Here is a 15,022-nt window from a genome sequence, read left to right on the forward strand (position 1 = left end):
CAATGAACGAAAGGAAAGGTGAGAAGAAAAAGAATATAATTTTTTGACAGAGATTACACTCGAAATTGAAATCTAACTACGATAGATACAGGCTTAGAGTCGCAGTTTTTTGGGAACGGTGGTACACTTAGAAGTAATGAAACATGGTTCTACGGAAATTGTGCTTTTGTATCTGATACATTTTTTCGTAGGGCTTCGCCTACGCTAGTAGTTGGAAATAAGTCGCTGCTTGTTAAATCGGTGTCTACAAAAATTACAAAGGTATTGGAGTGAGCACGTACTTACCTCTGAGTCTTTTGTCATGCACAATAACTATACTTCTGTAGCTTTAGGTCATATGCAAATCTTTGAGATCATCGTCCATGAAGATATCTGCGTTGTTTTATTTGCTGTGCTTACAGAATGAGAAGGAGAAAATGCATTGGTATTATATTAGTTTCTATCAGCATCACGGCATTTTACTTTGTACTGCACGCGTACATTAGTCCGCAAGAAGGCAAGGGCACGTGAGTATTGACACAAGGCTTATTGTGTTTGTTAGTTTCGCCAATGTACATTAGCACTGTCCCCTCCCTATACCAGTTTTATTGCGCAGTGATATTTATGAAAGTGCTGAAATCAGACTTTGAATGATTGTACTTGGTAGCTATAGCTGTCAGTGCGAGAGTTGACTTTTGGTCTGTGACGTTGAGAACTCAAAGATTAAATATTATTTTATGTCTCTTGATTCATTTTTCCCCGTACAACACGATCAATTTCTCTCTGCTCTCGGTGTGTTGTTTTAAGAACATGGCTGTATTTCGTCAAGGGGCAGGTACACCATGCAAAGGTTTCGAATTTGTAACCGCGGAAAGTGATAGCAAGGTGCAAGTTTTTAGGTTGATATGACAATAATAATGTGAGTGTATTCTATGTTGTACGGTCTCTATCAAAAGTTCCATGCCTCGATTTCTGGACTTCTTTGATGGGAAACTTTTCTTTGAGGTCAAATCCCCTTAAGACATCGCGTGTTTATTCGACATCGATCCCATGGCGTCGCCTCTGATTGTTCTTACAAAACGGAATGCATATATACGGGTCATCATTTGCTTTGTGTTGCTTTGACCTTACGTGAACCTTGAGTTACATTGATTCGTGCTGGACATAATAATAAGCGTGTGGTTGCTTCCATCTTGGAAAGGCAGGACTTATAAAATCGTCACATGATCGAATCAACTTTGACATGGTATGTCTGAAAAAGTGTACGAAGAGGTATGATGCTCTAATTGCGGCTACTGTTTGAATGTGTCACCCTATTGGCTATTCGTCATATGCAGGCACGCATGTTAAACTCAATACGGTGTGCAAGCATTTTCCTTTCATAGTCGTTCCTCTTTCATAGTTCGAATCGCTGAGCCTTGGTCCCTGCTCAAATCCAGACAACGCCGGGTGTGCGATATTGAATGTTCGACGCGTAGCACTGAGTGACCCATGATTTGAAATGAGTTAATAGTTTGCGGACTTCACAATTGAATTAGAAACAAAATATCATACACACCAAAGATCATACACAGTATATCATGGGTACATGGTTCATGTTTGTATAAAAGATACAACCTGAAGTTCAATGCTAAAATGTCGTGCGCAGTCAATCTGTTTCCACAGTATGATAAATGTTTGCACAAACTGAAACACTCAATCAATCAGTCTGTTTGGCCAAAGTGTGGCGATCAGACCGAGTGTCCTTATTTGTTTTTGGTGCCTCTGTAATGACTTGTAATTTGACTCATTGTTTCACTTTTCTATAGTTCTTGGTGTTGTATGTATCATGGTTAGTGGTTGTCTTAAGGAGCTTGTCAAGACCCACTACAACCTCCTTATTATGGGAACTCCGTTTGAGTCTTGTACGATAATACTGGTAATACTGTGCAGCGATGTGTTTGTATGTATGTCAATCATTTAAAGGCAGAGCCGCCAGGAAGGATGATGATGATGATGATGATGATGATGATGATGATGATGATGATGATGATGATGACGACGATGATGATGATGATGATAATGATGGTGATAATGATGATGGTTTACTTCAAAAGGGTAGTCTAAGTTACAAAAATATCGTACATATACAGAACCCTCAGGAAGGACGTTAAACAAACAAACAAACAAACAAACAAACAAACGAAATGCAGCTGATTAAACATACTGGAAAACATTGACACATTCCAACAACAGAACAGTTAACGGGAAGAAAGTCAGTTCAGTGAAGAACCTCTATTCAGAAATTTGTTTGCAGAAAATTGCACAGCTTGGCTTTTAAATCGCAAATTCCCAATGCATCTACTAGAAAGAGAATTATCATATCAAATGATAGTTGCACGGTTTATAAACTTGTTATACGGTTACTGGAACCAAGGGTATTTAAATGATTTATGTCGGATACACCTGGTTTAAGTATTCGGGTGCTAGACCATTAAGATCTTGAAAATTTGTGCAGCCATGAAATAATCAATATAAGAAAGAGTTTTAATTGGACACCTTCGCTGCAGTCTTTTTACAGTTCACACTCAATTGACCTTGGTCTATGCTATTACCAACAATACAGTCGTGGGTGTGCCATTGAATGCCAAAAGACTGAACCGCACCGAACTGGCGCGATCTGTTATTGAGAACAAGCGGATTCGTTTATGCAAAACTATTTTATCGCGTGTTTCCCTCGCTGCCGTATTCAAGTTTCGTGAGCGAATAGTTTAAGAGCCCCCTTGTTGCAAGTAATACCGAAAAGTGATCGGAATATTTCAGTTGCATGTAAAAGGAGGTAAAACCCCGGACACGCTGTATTCTCCGATATAATACATTGTCTTCATTCGAGGTTCGAACCTACAACATACGGCATCCAGTCACCTAGCGGAGCAGCAACAGAAGAGACAGTATCTATTTATTATCACGCATATTAAAAATAATTTCCTTTGTGTAAATACTGTCCGTTTCTTTTACGTTCCTATTGTGGAATTCCCGATTATTAATTATAGGTTTGATGACACATTGTCGCCTTGTGCAACCCCGGCACCTGTGCCGGTGAGGGCGCTGTACGAGGTCCTGAACGATGATGGCAAACTCAGGGAAGTCTTTCATATAGATGGCCCTTTGAATGTAAAAGAAGCCGACCTTCCTAAAATAAAGACAAAGAGCATGACAGTCATGGAAACCTATCTCCGACCACCGACGTTGAGAAAATGTTACAGCCAGCCGGTAAGTTTCAGGATATAGTACTCGAAAATAATCATACGGTGTGAAAAGGTACTTCCGAATCGGTTGTTACCCGTGACTGTCCCACCGGTTTACAGGGAGTTATTGTCATCATATTTCACAATGTCATCGTCTCCAAACTGTATGATGCGCGTTTGGAGATTTTATTGCAACTCTCTGATAGTCTGAAACACGAATGTCACAAAACATTCAAACACCTAGCAAGATTTAGCATATTAAGGCAATGCGTCGGTAATTTGAGTGTCATTTACCGGTATCGTCGATTATTCGCATATGTCTAATTTTAAAAACAAATTTCAATTTTCAAGTTTTCGTCCAGTATTCTAGTAGTCCATTGTTCTCACTACTGGACAATATTCAAATCCCAACTTTAATGAAAATGTTCTTATTCAGTCAGTGCATCAGTCCAGTACTCATTCGAATTTCCATTGCAGGCATGCGCACGCAGCCTACGCAATGTTCCGGGACGGTCAGAGTGGTTCAATCAGCGATTCGACCCCCGCATCAAGCCTTTCCTCGACAGAAATGACATCAACAACTGGGAAAGTTTTTACAATTTGACATTTTGTACCGATACGCCGATGGGATTAAGAAGGTTCGCAAGAAGAAGTGAGGACTCTTAATTTTATGTATTTTATTTTTAATTTTAATTTGTTTATTAGGAAAGCCTATAGGAACTAGTCCCATTTACAGGTTCCACAAATAAACTATAAACACACAACTACAATTACAGACAAATACAATCACAGAACAAGTCACATAGGAAAAGGGAGATCTATACAAAAGGTGAATCTAAAGAAACACACAAGAAATACAATTAAGTAGGTAAACTAGCAAAAATTGAATGTCTAATGTCAATTTTAAACTGATCAAAATTATTGAAAAGATCAATATTTGGATGGGAAAGTAGCAATTCGTTAAAACTACTCATGCAGCTGTTGATAGGTGAGTATGTTTTCTCCTTTTGTGTTGTTCTTTATAAGACCTAATTCGTCTGGTCAACAACGAAAACTATTCAGCGGCTCCGATAATGGAAGACAAATATGCGGACAAGTGTGTTCGCTGTGCCGTGGTTGGGAATAGCGGAATATTGAAAGGCTCGAACGCTGGAGCCGAGATCGACTCCTATGACCATGTCTTTCGGTAAGTGAATGCCACATCTTCTCTTATTTTCTGACCACATGACTCCAAATACTAATTCCTTTGCACTGCATGCAGTGTCCCCTATTGCTAAAGACAAATATCATTCAGATCACATTTATTTGTTCTTTCTAAAAAGAATGTTAGTTTGTTTGTTTGTTGACATTACAACAGCTATACAGATCGTATATATTTCCTCCAGGCACATTGCATCTAAAATTTTATACTGAGCTGTGATACTGACAAATCACTTGCCCACATTTTGGGCTCACAACTAGGTATCGTGTCAAATACTTTCAATGTCAGTGTCGACTGCCAGGATAAAGTTAATCTGAGTTAGAATTCCATTTAAGATAAATAATTTGCGTTGCCATTTGAAGCCATTTGTATTTGTTTCAAAATTTCAGACGCAGATTAATCGGGTCGGTCTTTTGCGAGAACGGTGGGACGGCGCCCTCAGTTGTCCACCATATTTTGTGAATTCATGATCGTATTTTCTTATATTTATCCATGAACGCAGCTCGGGGACAAATATTCGGACTATACAATATACTTTTGGCCTACCACTTGTGAGGGCTCATTTTGAAGCTTGTAGAGTAAATAAAGTTTTCACCGGCTTAGTTTTGTAAAAATCGGGAATTTTATTTTCCTCATAACACGGCGATGGCGGATATGTTGAATTTCAAATATCGGTTAAACATGCGGTAATTTGTCTTTCTTGCAACCAAACTTTGCACGGTGGCCCCCGATTTATATTAATATTCTTGATTTTGAAAGAGAATGCTTGAAAGTTTGCTTGAGGACAGTTTGAGCAAAAGTTTATAAGTCTTCCATTTTTGAGGCGCTAATACTTAAATGAATTAATAATATCAGGAAATAATGTACTTAGTACACAAGAAATAAAATGAAATTACACGAGATTTCAGTCAGTAAGAAAAGAATAAAGAAAGTTCCTAATATTGTACACTGATTTTTTTGAATTTACGATGACACATTTTCTATTGTTATGTAACTGGAAACAGCAAATCAAAAGTGGATTATTAATGACTCTAAGCTTAAGTTTGAAAACGTAGGAATACATTTTGTAGCTTTATATATCACCCGTACGTAACACAGTGTATTCATCTAGACAAGCAAAGTCATGACTATCAAATTGTTGACTAAGAGAGTGCATGCAGTAGAAAAGTTCCCTGTATGGAAATTAAAACAAGCGATTCTCTTAGTAACTACAGAGTAGATCGAGACAATATCGAAACATTACCAAGTACTACAATGTTTTTGCGTAGTAATGACTGACTACTGACGCTAATCTAGGCACAATATCGGCACACAACGATATGCAAAGCCTTTCTTTTATGTGTCATTCGCTTAGCGTTTTCTACAACTCTAGGTCGTGATCAGTCTGGGAATTGATAAATAGCAGCACATATGGGGTTTACGATAGTTGACATATTTTATGAAAACGAGGCTATCACCTTAGCTATTCGACCCCAGTGGAAACTTTGCTTGGCAAAGATTTTTAACAAATATGGCGCCCACTTTAACATAATTGAACAATTATATCTGAGTGGATATTTCACTTAAATGTACAAAATGTGACGCAGAGTGCTCCTAATGTTTACTCATCACATGTAGGTTTCTATGTATTTTAACTATTCATAGAATGAACACAGCTCGACTACGTGGGTTTGAACGGGATGTTGGCAGCAAAACCACAGTCTACACCGGTTTCCCAAAATCTATGTACGTTACAGAGCTTAAAAACTTTGAGGTGGGGAAACTCATTTAATAAACTTCCATATCTTCAACATTTTTAGGAATCATTAATTGCAAATACGCAAATAAACGAGGGCCACTACCACTGACACTTTCGTCTTCTACATGTTAACAATACTGCATTTCGTCATATGTGACAGAAGTGGCGGCGGCCATATTGTATTTGCCGACATTATTTGTCAATATGAAAACACCACAAACAATAGAAATAGAAAATTCAATTTTAATTGTTTTGGTGTTATTTACTAAATTTGAAAGGGAATTTAAGAAAGCGAATAAGTAAAAAGTGTAGCATTAAATGTTAAGTATTTGTGTTGGCATACATCCAGCGATCATTATTGTTGTTATTGCTGTTGTTGCTTTTATTATTATTATTATTATTATTATTATCATTATTGTTGTTATTGCTGTTGTTGCTGTTTGTTGTTGTTGTTTATTTTATTGTTATTGTTGTTATTCAGAATGTTTACTTTCTAGCCCCACTCTTTTCACCGTATATTGTGTCGTGGCTAGAGAAGTTCCTGAACGGCAGCATGGCTTCTGTACCGAAGCTGTAAGTATATGAGCAACTAAGATTATATCGTATATACAAAGCACAGTGTTTTCACTAAAATACAAAATTCGTAAATTAAAAATGTCATGACATTAAAATAACTATCACCGTTGGAACGGTCCAATCAGCGCACTTTCAAAATTCAAATAACCGGTCCTGCGAGACGATACATACCCAAGCTCCATTCAGACGGATTTCATTAACCCTTTGAGTGACAAATTCAATTATTGCCGCCTTTATAAAATGCAACCATGACAGTTTTTGAAAGGTAATGTCCATTTATTCCAAAATTGTCAAAAAAATTACAGAAAAAAATTTTCACTAAAATTTTGGCGGAAAAAATTTACAGCACCCAAAGGGTTTTTAATACTTTCGAGGTGGATTGAAAGTTAAAACGGAACGCAGTCAATGAGATGGCAAAGCATTAGTAATTTGGCATGCACTTGTGGAGTCCTATAATTCTCGTCAGACACACTTCTCAGAAGACCATTATAATTGCAGATCGAGAAGTAATAAATACCATAGTTTCGTTTGACCCAGCACCAAGCTGTAAGGAATGTTTACTGGGTCCCTATATAATATTTGTTGAGCGACCGTATTATCATTTCATCCCATAAATATTGCATCACATATCCGTTTAACATTTTGTCGCAATCGCTTCAGTCAGAAAAGAAATTTTACATTTAACCATACTTAAATTGTGCCTTTTTGTTTGTTTTTCATAGTTCTAAGGGATATTTCAATAACGGCTCGCTGCTGAATCCAAAACGCATAAGGGTAATACATCCTGATTTGCTACGACATTTCAAGATCCGTTTTCTTGATGGGAGAGGACGTTATCCCTCTACAGGTGAAAATTTTAATTTAAAGTCAGAAACGTATGATAAAACATGACAATCTTGGTCGCAGGGGTTGAACTACTGTGCGAAGACTAAATGTTCGGCCATTCTTGTCCATCCAATCTTTGTACAATATCCTCGTAACTTCGGTATGGTTCATTACAGTACATTTATCATGTTTTGCAACATGTGAGATCTGCAAAATGGCATCATCTCCCACTCGAAAAAATGCTTAGGGGATGTCAACACGCCGATTAAAATTCTGTTCAACGATACTGCAGGTGCATTCGTTAGCACAATTTGATTTGGCGTCAATAGCGCATAGCGTTGATCGCGATTTCAGGTTTGCTGCTAAGCTGCACGCGCGCAACATCCGACAACACTGCCTAAAATTCGGTCAAATGTTGTTGTTGCATACGTGGCTGTTGTTGCAGCTTGTAGTCTGAGCCATAAATTCATACAAATAAGTGTGACTTTTAGTAGCCATTTTAACACTAACATATTTTATTTTCGTCGTCTGTGCGGAAAATGGGGACAAATATTTATCATGCATATTAATGAGAGAAAGCATGACGTCATTTGCGATAAAGTCATGATGTTTCATGGTTGGCCGTCAGGGAGATCGGTTTGTATCGGACGCATTCTCCATGCGATAAGAAATCTGGTTCCGAGAGTGCTTTGATAATCGAACAATGATCATGATCGAATGTATCGAACATTTGTAGTGACTTGACGAGTTATACATATGTTCGGAATTGAGATTGAACTTCTGTTTTTTCCCAGGTGCAATAACGGCGGCAGTCGCCCTCAATATTTGTGATGAAGTTAAGTTGTTTGGGTATGGCGTGACGAACAGTTCATTTCTCCACTACTACGACCAAGGGAATACATATAGAATAACAAAGGGGAGAACGAATCACAACTTTATCAACGAATGGAATCTTTGGAATTTACTAGAACAGAACAATATTGTTGGACTTTCTCGACCAAGCAAGACAGAGCAAAGAAATGAAACAGGAATATGACCTTGAAACATCTCAAAATGATATGCGTTTACGTCCATTTGGTGATTTAGCTCTACGCTACCCTTTGTATTTCATTTTGTTTGCACCCACGAACGATCTATTCTTTGCCACACAGAATTAAGGATGAAAGCATTCGCCTCGGTAGAGAAAGATTTAAATTTTTGAGAACGCGCCTTCGGGACAGATACTCGGACTCTCAAATTTCTGCAATTATTTTCTGGTTTACACTTGCGGGGGGGCGCCTCATTTTAAAGCCCTTGGAAAGAGAAAAACTTTTACCGCCTTAGTTTTTTTGAAAATCGAAATTTTATTTTTTTTTCTTCATAGGGTTAATACAGGGATGGCAGCCATTTTGAATTTTCAAATGTAGGTAAATCTTGGGTTATTTGTTTCTCTAGTACCAAAATTTGCACGGTGAACCCCGATTTTTATCTTGATTTTGAAAGAGAATGGTTGAAAGACTCAATGAGAAAATTTTGAGCAAAAGTTTAAGTCTTTTACTTTCGAGGCTCATATTACCTTAAGCTTCAACCGATGAAACTTTGAATCATGCTCTTACCAAATCAAGAATAAAAAATTGGGGATCACAGTTCAAGGCTTGGTGCCAGAGAAAGAAATTACATGATATTTACAGGTATTTGATATTTGTGTTAATTCTATGAGAAAGAAATTTCGATTTTTGACCATTTACGCTCGAAAAAAAACAAGCGACTATTGCGCCAGTCTATTTGAATCATAACATATATTTTACTCGGTGACAAAATCTGCTGACGAGTGAGGACGACCACGTTATTTATTTAAAATAATTGATAATGGAAAAATTTTGCAGGGACTGAAGACAAATCGTCGCGAATATATTCGCCAGTGTAATTTAAATATAGCATGTACCACACAGTCTGAAGGCTGCTGTTTTGCTTGATCTGATTAGTCTAGACAATCCAAACATATCAAATTACTTACATCATATTTACCCTGATGAGTTGGAAATCAAAGAAACAACAGAGGGTAGGAACTCTGCTTCATATCTTGATCTGTTCCTACAAGTGGGTACTAATGGGCTACACACTAAGCTGTATGACAAAAGGGATGATTTTGATTTTGAAATCATAAATTATCCCCACTTGTCAAGTAATATTCCATCTGCACCTGCTTATGGTGTGTACGTGTCTCAACTTCTCAGGTATTGTAGGGCTTGTGATTCCTACACTGATTTTCAACTGAGACACAGCTCATTGGCATCAAAATTACTGAGACAAGGATACACAACAAAAGGACTCGTTAGGACTTTCAAAAAGTTCTACGGTCGATATGACGACATTGTGGCCAAATATGACACCTCGGTCACTCAAATGATTAATGACAGCATTCCCGGCTTTGACTTATTACAGTGATTCATATCCTGTATCTTTTCATACAATATTTAGACAATTTTGGGACCAATCCTGACGGGTGTAGCACGCTAGCAGGGTACGCTTACCCATTCCGGACACCTGGTACCACCACTAACTATCAGTGGTTCAGGATGGTCCTACTTAAATTTGTAAATCACAATTGTCCCATGGACCTGGTAATATATTACCTTGAATGGAAATGATTATTGGACCAGTTTAATGTCATATTGAATCAGTGTAAATATCGCCATTTTCGAGCAACTGAGGCTTTCAAAGACTTTTTCTGTACAAATTAGTAATTAAATGTCATTTACATTTGTTAATTTTCTTACTGAAAACCTACTGACTTTGCGAGTGTAATTAATTTCACATATGTTTATATGTCATAGCAAAATCTCAAAAATAAAATATCAATAGCAAATCAAACTTTCTCTATATACACGAGAGCTTTCCTTGCGACAATGACTGGTACATTTGATGTTTCATCGCCTCATATCCGGTGTTTTCTTGTCACGAGACTCACGGCCAAAACTCTGATTAAAATGCAGGAGGCGAGAAAGTGAGACAGGAATTCGCAGATTATGTTGATTTCAAAGTGGTCAATGAATTATATATAATGGCGACGTCGTTTGCAGGAAAACCATAATAATTGCCTCGTCTTCAAAGTTTAGATACCCAGAAGTGTCACAAAGTCGGAAGAATTTATTGACTTAATTTAATTGCACAAAACATTATGGATTCTGTATCTTTTCATAATTTTCAGTATTTTTCTTTGATTTACAGCTACAAATGTTTTACCTCGCTACAAAAATGTTAGACTATTGAGTATGAGGCTTTCAACACACCTTTTATGAATATTTGCATATAATTGTTATCGCGTAACACACTGCATAATATTCAATTTATTTGAATATACAAATAATAGGTTTTGATCGATTCAGCCTGTGTGTGGATAACAGTGTTGGTTTTACATGTTCAGCTTATAAGCCGAAGGCACTTAACATATTGTAGAACAGAAAGCTGTCACAGACACAAGGAAATGTATCAAAACCTAAAAATATTGCTCATTTAAAGGTATACAATCACCTGTAATCTTAATATGCCCATATATGGTCAAAAGGGCGTCCCTTGGTATTCAAAATACCCATGTGAGGGCGCTGTTTTAAAAAGCGGCCACCCGCTTAAAATCTGTGATTGGTTAGATTTTCTCTTTCCGTGGTAACTGTGGCAAAATTGGAACAGGTGACAGTATACCTTTAACACTGCTGTTTTGCAAGAAATTCTCAAGGTGACGCATGAAATGTTATCTCTCTAACTCTCTAAAACAATTTTACCGACAGAAATCACTGAAGTGTACTTCGTACATATAAGGCAGGGACGGTACTATATTTTTTTTTACTTAAGGTGGGGAACGATGTTTTCAAAAGAATATGCAAGATTTCGACAACAATTCCTCGCCCAACCAGCCCTGGCCGTAAATAACGACTGCTTCCTAAGAATTGTAACATTAGTGGGTTTCATCCCAAGAAACCATGCACCTTATACAGTACAATGTGACCACCGGATGTATAGGTTAAAACTGGATAAGTAACGTTTCAGGCCTTGCTGCAGCGCATCCAATCCAGTCAATAGGACAAATTATTGTTGGCGGGTCAGTATGTGACCTGCCAAAATGAGCTCGAAGTTTCTGGCATACAACAGTCCAAAATACAGGATAGATTATCACTGATTTGTCACCCTTTTTAAAGGTTTCAGGAATATTGCATGGCATACAGGGCGAGGGCAATGGAGATATATACTTACCAAATATCAAGATAATTTTGTTGACAACCATTGAAATTGTGGGATTTTGCCCGAAACTAGAACAGATAATGTGCGCGCGCATCTTGTGCTATCCTTTGTGTAACTCTGGAGGAGAGTGTGAAAGATACGCCTGCTTTAATGATGATGCTGTACACTGCCAGGATTTCATTGTATATTATATATATTGATAACAACAATGATAACGAAGAACATCATTTACAACCTTTCAGTAACTTTTGAGGGAGATAGCATTAAAATATTTTGTTTTTAACCCTTTTGGCGCTAAAGTCAATTTTTGTCACCTTTATAAAGTGTGCCACAGTCATTTTTTTCAGATTTTTGCCAAAATTTTGGTGAAAAACTGTAGCTAATGAAAAGTGATGCCAAATTGATCAAAATTTTCTGAAAAAGTTTCAGAAAAATTCATAAAACTTGGTAAAATATTGCACTGAAATTTTGGTGGGAAAAATTACAACACTCAAAGGGTTAGTTTAAATCTCTCATGCAAACGCAAAGGTGGCAACACTATAGCTATATCACTTCCCTAAGATATCAGATCTGCATAGAGATAACACATCGGAGATAAAAGACAAATTATTGTCACTAAAACACCCACATACTTGTGCTTCTTCAGCAACATTGAGTCAGCTCTTAATTCTGGGAAGATCTGCAGTGTAATGATCGCAACGGTGGTGTTCATAGCCGCTAGTTCTGTTCTCACATGATTTCAATAATATTGTGATTAGGCGCGATTCACTGACCAGCAGTCTACTGACAGTCGATACTTCAGCACAAGCTAGCCCGATCGGCATCCGGGGCCACAGAAGTGATCTGTAGTACTGTCAGTATAAAGTACAGATTACCGATTGACTAAAATGAATGTCAATAAAAACCTGCACAATCTAGAGCTTCATCATTATCATCACTGACAAAATATCAAGATAAATTTGAAACTTATTAATCACCAGAGCTCATGGAAATATGTTGATGTGATGAGATAATAAAACATAAATTACTCTTTTTAGTAGCCCACGCATAAAATAGAACGAAGCACGAGTTAATGAAAATTTACTTCTTTCCTTCCTACGTTATTATACTTTCGTAGCTCGATCGTAAAGTTTTTTCGCAGCCAAATTTTCAGAGATCACTAACTTACTATTGTCCAAAACCCAAGCCTGGCCATGGTCACCCTTAGGCAGGCGATAACCGAGTGAATAGTGTACAAAATTTTCGTTTTCAGGACAATTTGGTAATTTGTCGTTGAAAATGAAGCTTTGGACGTAGAAATTAGACGCAAGAATACGGTTTAAAGGAAAACAGTCGTCGGAACTGCGCCTGTGCGGGTTTCTTGTTTACAAACAATGCATTTCGTGGACGATATCTAGATGCACCTCATCATCATAGATGCAACATTTCAATTATACGATGTAGATTATGACAGACATGTTTTAACTTTCATCAATCACCATCGTACCTTGGATGCAGTGTTTACATTGGTCGTATGGGTCCCATACGACCTTTGAGCGCAGTTCCAACGACTGTATCCCTTTAAAAGGCTCATGAACGCTGGTGAATATGGCGCCCAGTGTAGCAAAATCAAAACAAAGTGACCAAAGCTATGTTGACACCTACTGAATATATACACGCGTGGTTTTACATATATGACATTGACATTCTAATGTCTTAAGTGTTAATCTGAAACATGAAATTCTTGATCACAATTCCTGATTGATATGTTATACACTAACTGTAACTTTCTGACAATTTTTTAATAATTTTGTACCTTTTAACAACTGCAGTTTCTTGATCTCTTTCCTACAGTATTATGAAATACTCAGTATTTGGTTTGTCTATTTGTTTTGTCTGTGTCTGACGGACGTTGTTATTGTTGACGTCGTATTGAGTTAAATTGTTGCAAAATCTCTAAAATGAGAACGTTCGTAATGAATGCAGTTGGCGTTATTTTCTATCACATCACAAACGTTTTCTAATCACCAAAGCACGTTGTAATTCCAAGCTATTTTGCAACATACTGTAATTTAAGTCAAAAGTTGAATTCGATTTTCATCACTAACAATGCAGGACACACTTTAGCTCAGTTATGTATTTAAAAAACCTGTGAGAAGTAGACTTAGAAATTGTAGTTGTCACATGAGCCAAGAAACACGAAACAAATTGCAAAAGCTGTGACAGATACTCAGCTGTGCCTGCAATATTAATGAGTTCTCGTAATAACGTTTTTGTACATCTACATCGCGCCATCGTTATTTCAAGGAAGGACAGCTATACGATTCAGTTAATATACTTTGTAAATAAATATGATGTAACTATACAGGTTACCAAACGGCGAAAACTCCAACTCGATAGCCAGGCTCTTCTTGCACTGAGAAGAAGTTAGTGCTCATTTTATTTTACTTAAAAACTGCTACAGCACTATACCTGTATTTAATTGTGAGTGTATCGGAAGTATAGAGTAAGAACACTCCATGTGATAAGCACAGAAAGTTGATATTTTATCTACAATGTTTTAGGGTTAAAAGTCCACTGAAGGATACTTGGTGCATTTCGGCATGTATGTTTGTAAAGTTACTGACATGGTGGCAAGGACAAAACTACAGACGGCGCTTTTACTTACCCTTTCTTGAAAAGTTTTACTTGACCTGACATAGTTAATAACTCTGTTGAAATGACTGAGCCAATATGGCATGGTCTATAGGTGTCTCAGATCTTATTAGCTCCCCTTTCAGCGACGCGCAGCTAATCAAATGGACTGATTTTCCGTCGTCGTCCGTTCGTCGTCAGTCCGTCCCTCCGTTGGCCGTCAACAACTGCCTTCTTCTCTGAAACTGCATGTCTGAATGCTTTGAAATTCGATATGCGGTTCACTTCGAGTGACCTCAGTTACGTTTGTTCAAATCGTGGTGAAATATGCATATTTGTATTTTGGGGCAATTGGGCTGTTTTGGTCAAAAATCTTCTTCTCTGACATCGCTTGTCCTGTTGCTTTGAAATTTGATATGAAGTTCACTAGGGGTCACCTCACTTTGTTTGATTCAATTTGTGGTGAAATATGCAAATTTGTTTGTGGGGCTATTTTTGTCAGTTTGGTCGAAAAATCTTCAAAAATCTTTTTCTTCAAAACTGCAGGTCAGACAAATTTGACATTTGGGATATAGGTTCATGGGGATGATCAAAGTGCGATATATTCAAACTATGATGAAATCTACAATTTTGTAATATTGGGGC

The 15,022-nt window shown here is 37.4% G+C and overlaps 1 protein-coding gene across 1 annotated transcript; it reads left to right on the forward strand.

Annotated features, from left to right (window-relative positions):
• Positions 1 to 350: 350 nt before the first annotated feature.
• Positions 351 to 10,311, forward strand: LOC139143994 (CMP-N-acetylneuraminate-beta-galactosamide-alpha-2,3-sialyltransferase 1-like). The gene is made up of 8 exons (XM_070714623.1): positions 351 to 506; positions 3,012 to 3,231; positions 3,684 to 3,858; positions 4,233 to 4,392; positions 6,052 to 6,160; positions 6,627 to 6,718; positions 7,444 to 7,568; positions 8,341 to 10,311. The coding sequence occupies exons 1-8, from the start codon at positions 403 to 405 to the stop codon at positions 8,580 to 8,582; spliced, it is 1,227 nt and encodes a 408-aa protein (XP_070570724.1). The 5' UTR covers positions 351 to 402; the 3' UTR covers positions 8,583 to 10,311.
• The last annotated feature ends 4,711 nt before the right edge of the window (positions 10,312 to 15,022 follow it).

The sequence above is a fragment of the Ptychodera flava genome, chromosome 11 (assembly GCF_041260155.1).
Source record: "Ptychodera flava strain L36383 chromosome 11, AS_Pfla_20210202, whole genome shotgun sequence".
Taxonomy (NCBI): Eukaryota; Metazoa; Hemichordata; class Enteropneusta; family Ptychoderidae; genus Ptychodera; species Ptychodera flava.

Bases quoted from the DNA above. Each gene is read 5' to 3' on its own strand.
- LOC139143994 (XM_070714623.1), top strand. From the start codon at position 403: ATGAGAAGGAGAAAATGCATTGGTATTATATTAGTTTCTATCAGCATC. The intron at 507-3,011 runs GTGAGTATTGAC...TATTAATTATAG, and splicing joins CCGCAAGAAGGCAAGGGCAC to GTTTGATGACACATTGTCGC. The intron at 6,719-7,443 runs GTAAGTATATGA...TGTTTTTCATAG, and splicing joins ATGGCTTCTGTACCGAAGCT to TTCTAAGGGATATTTCAATA.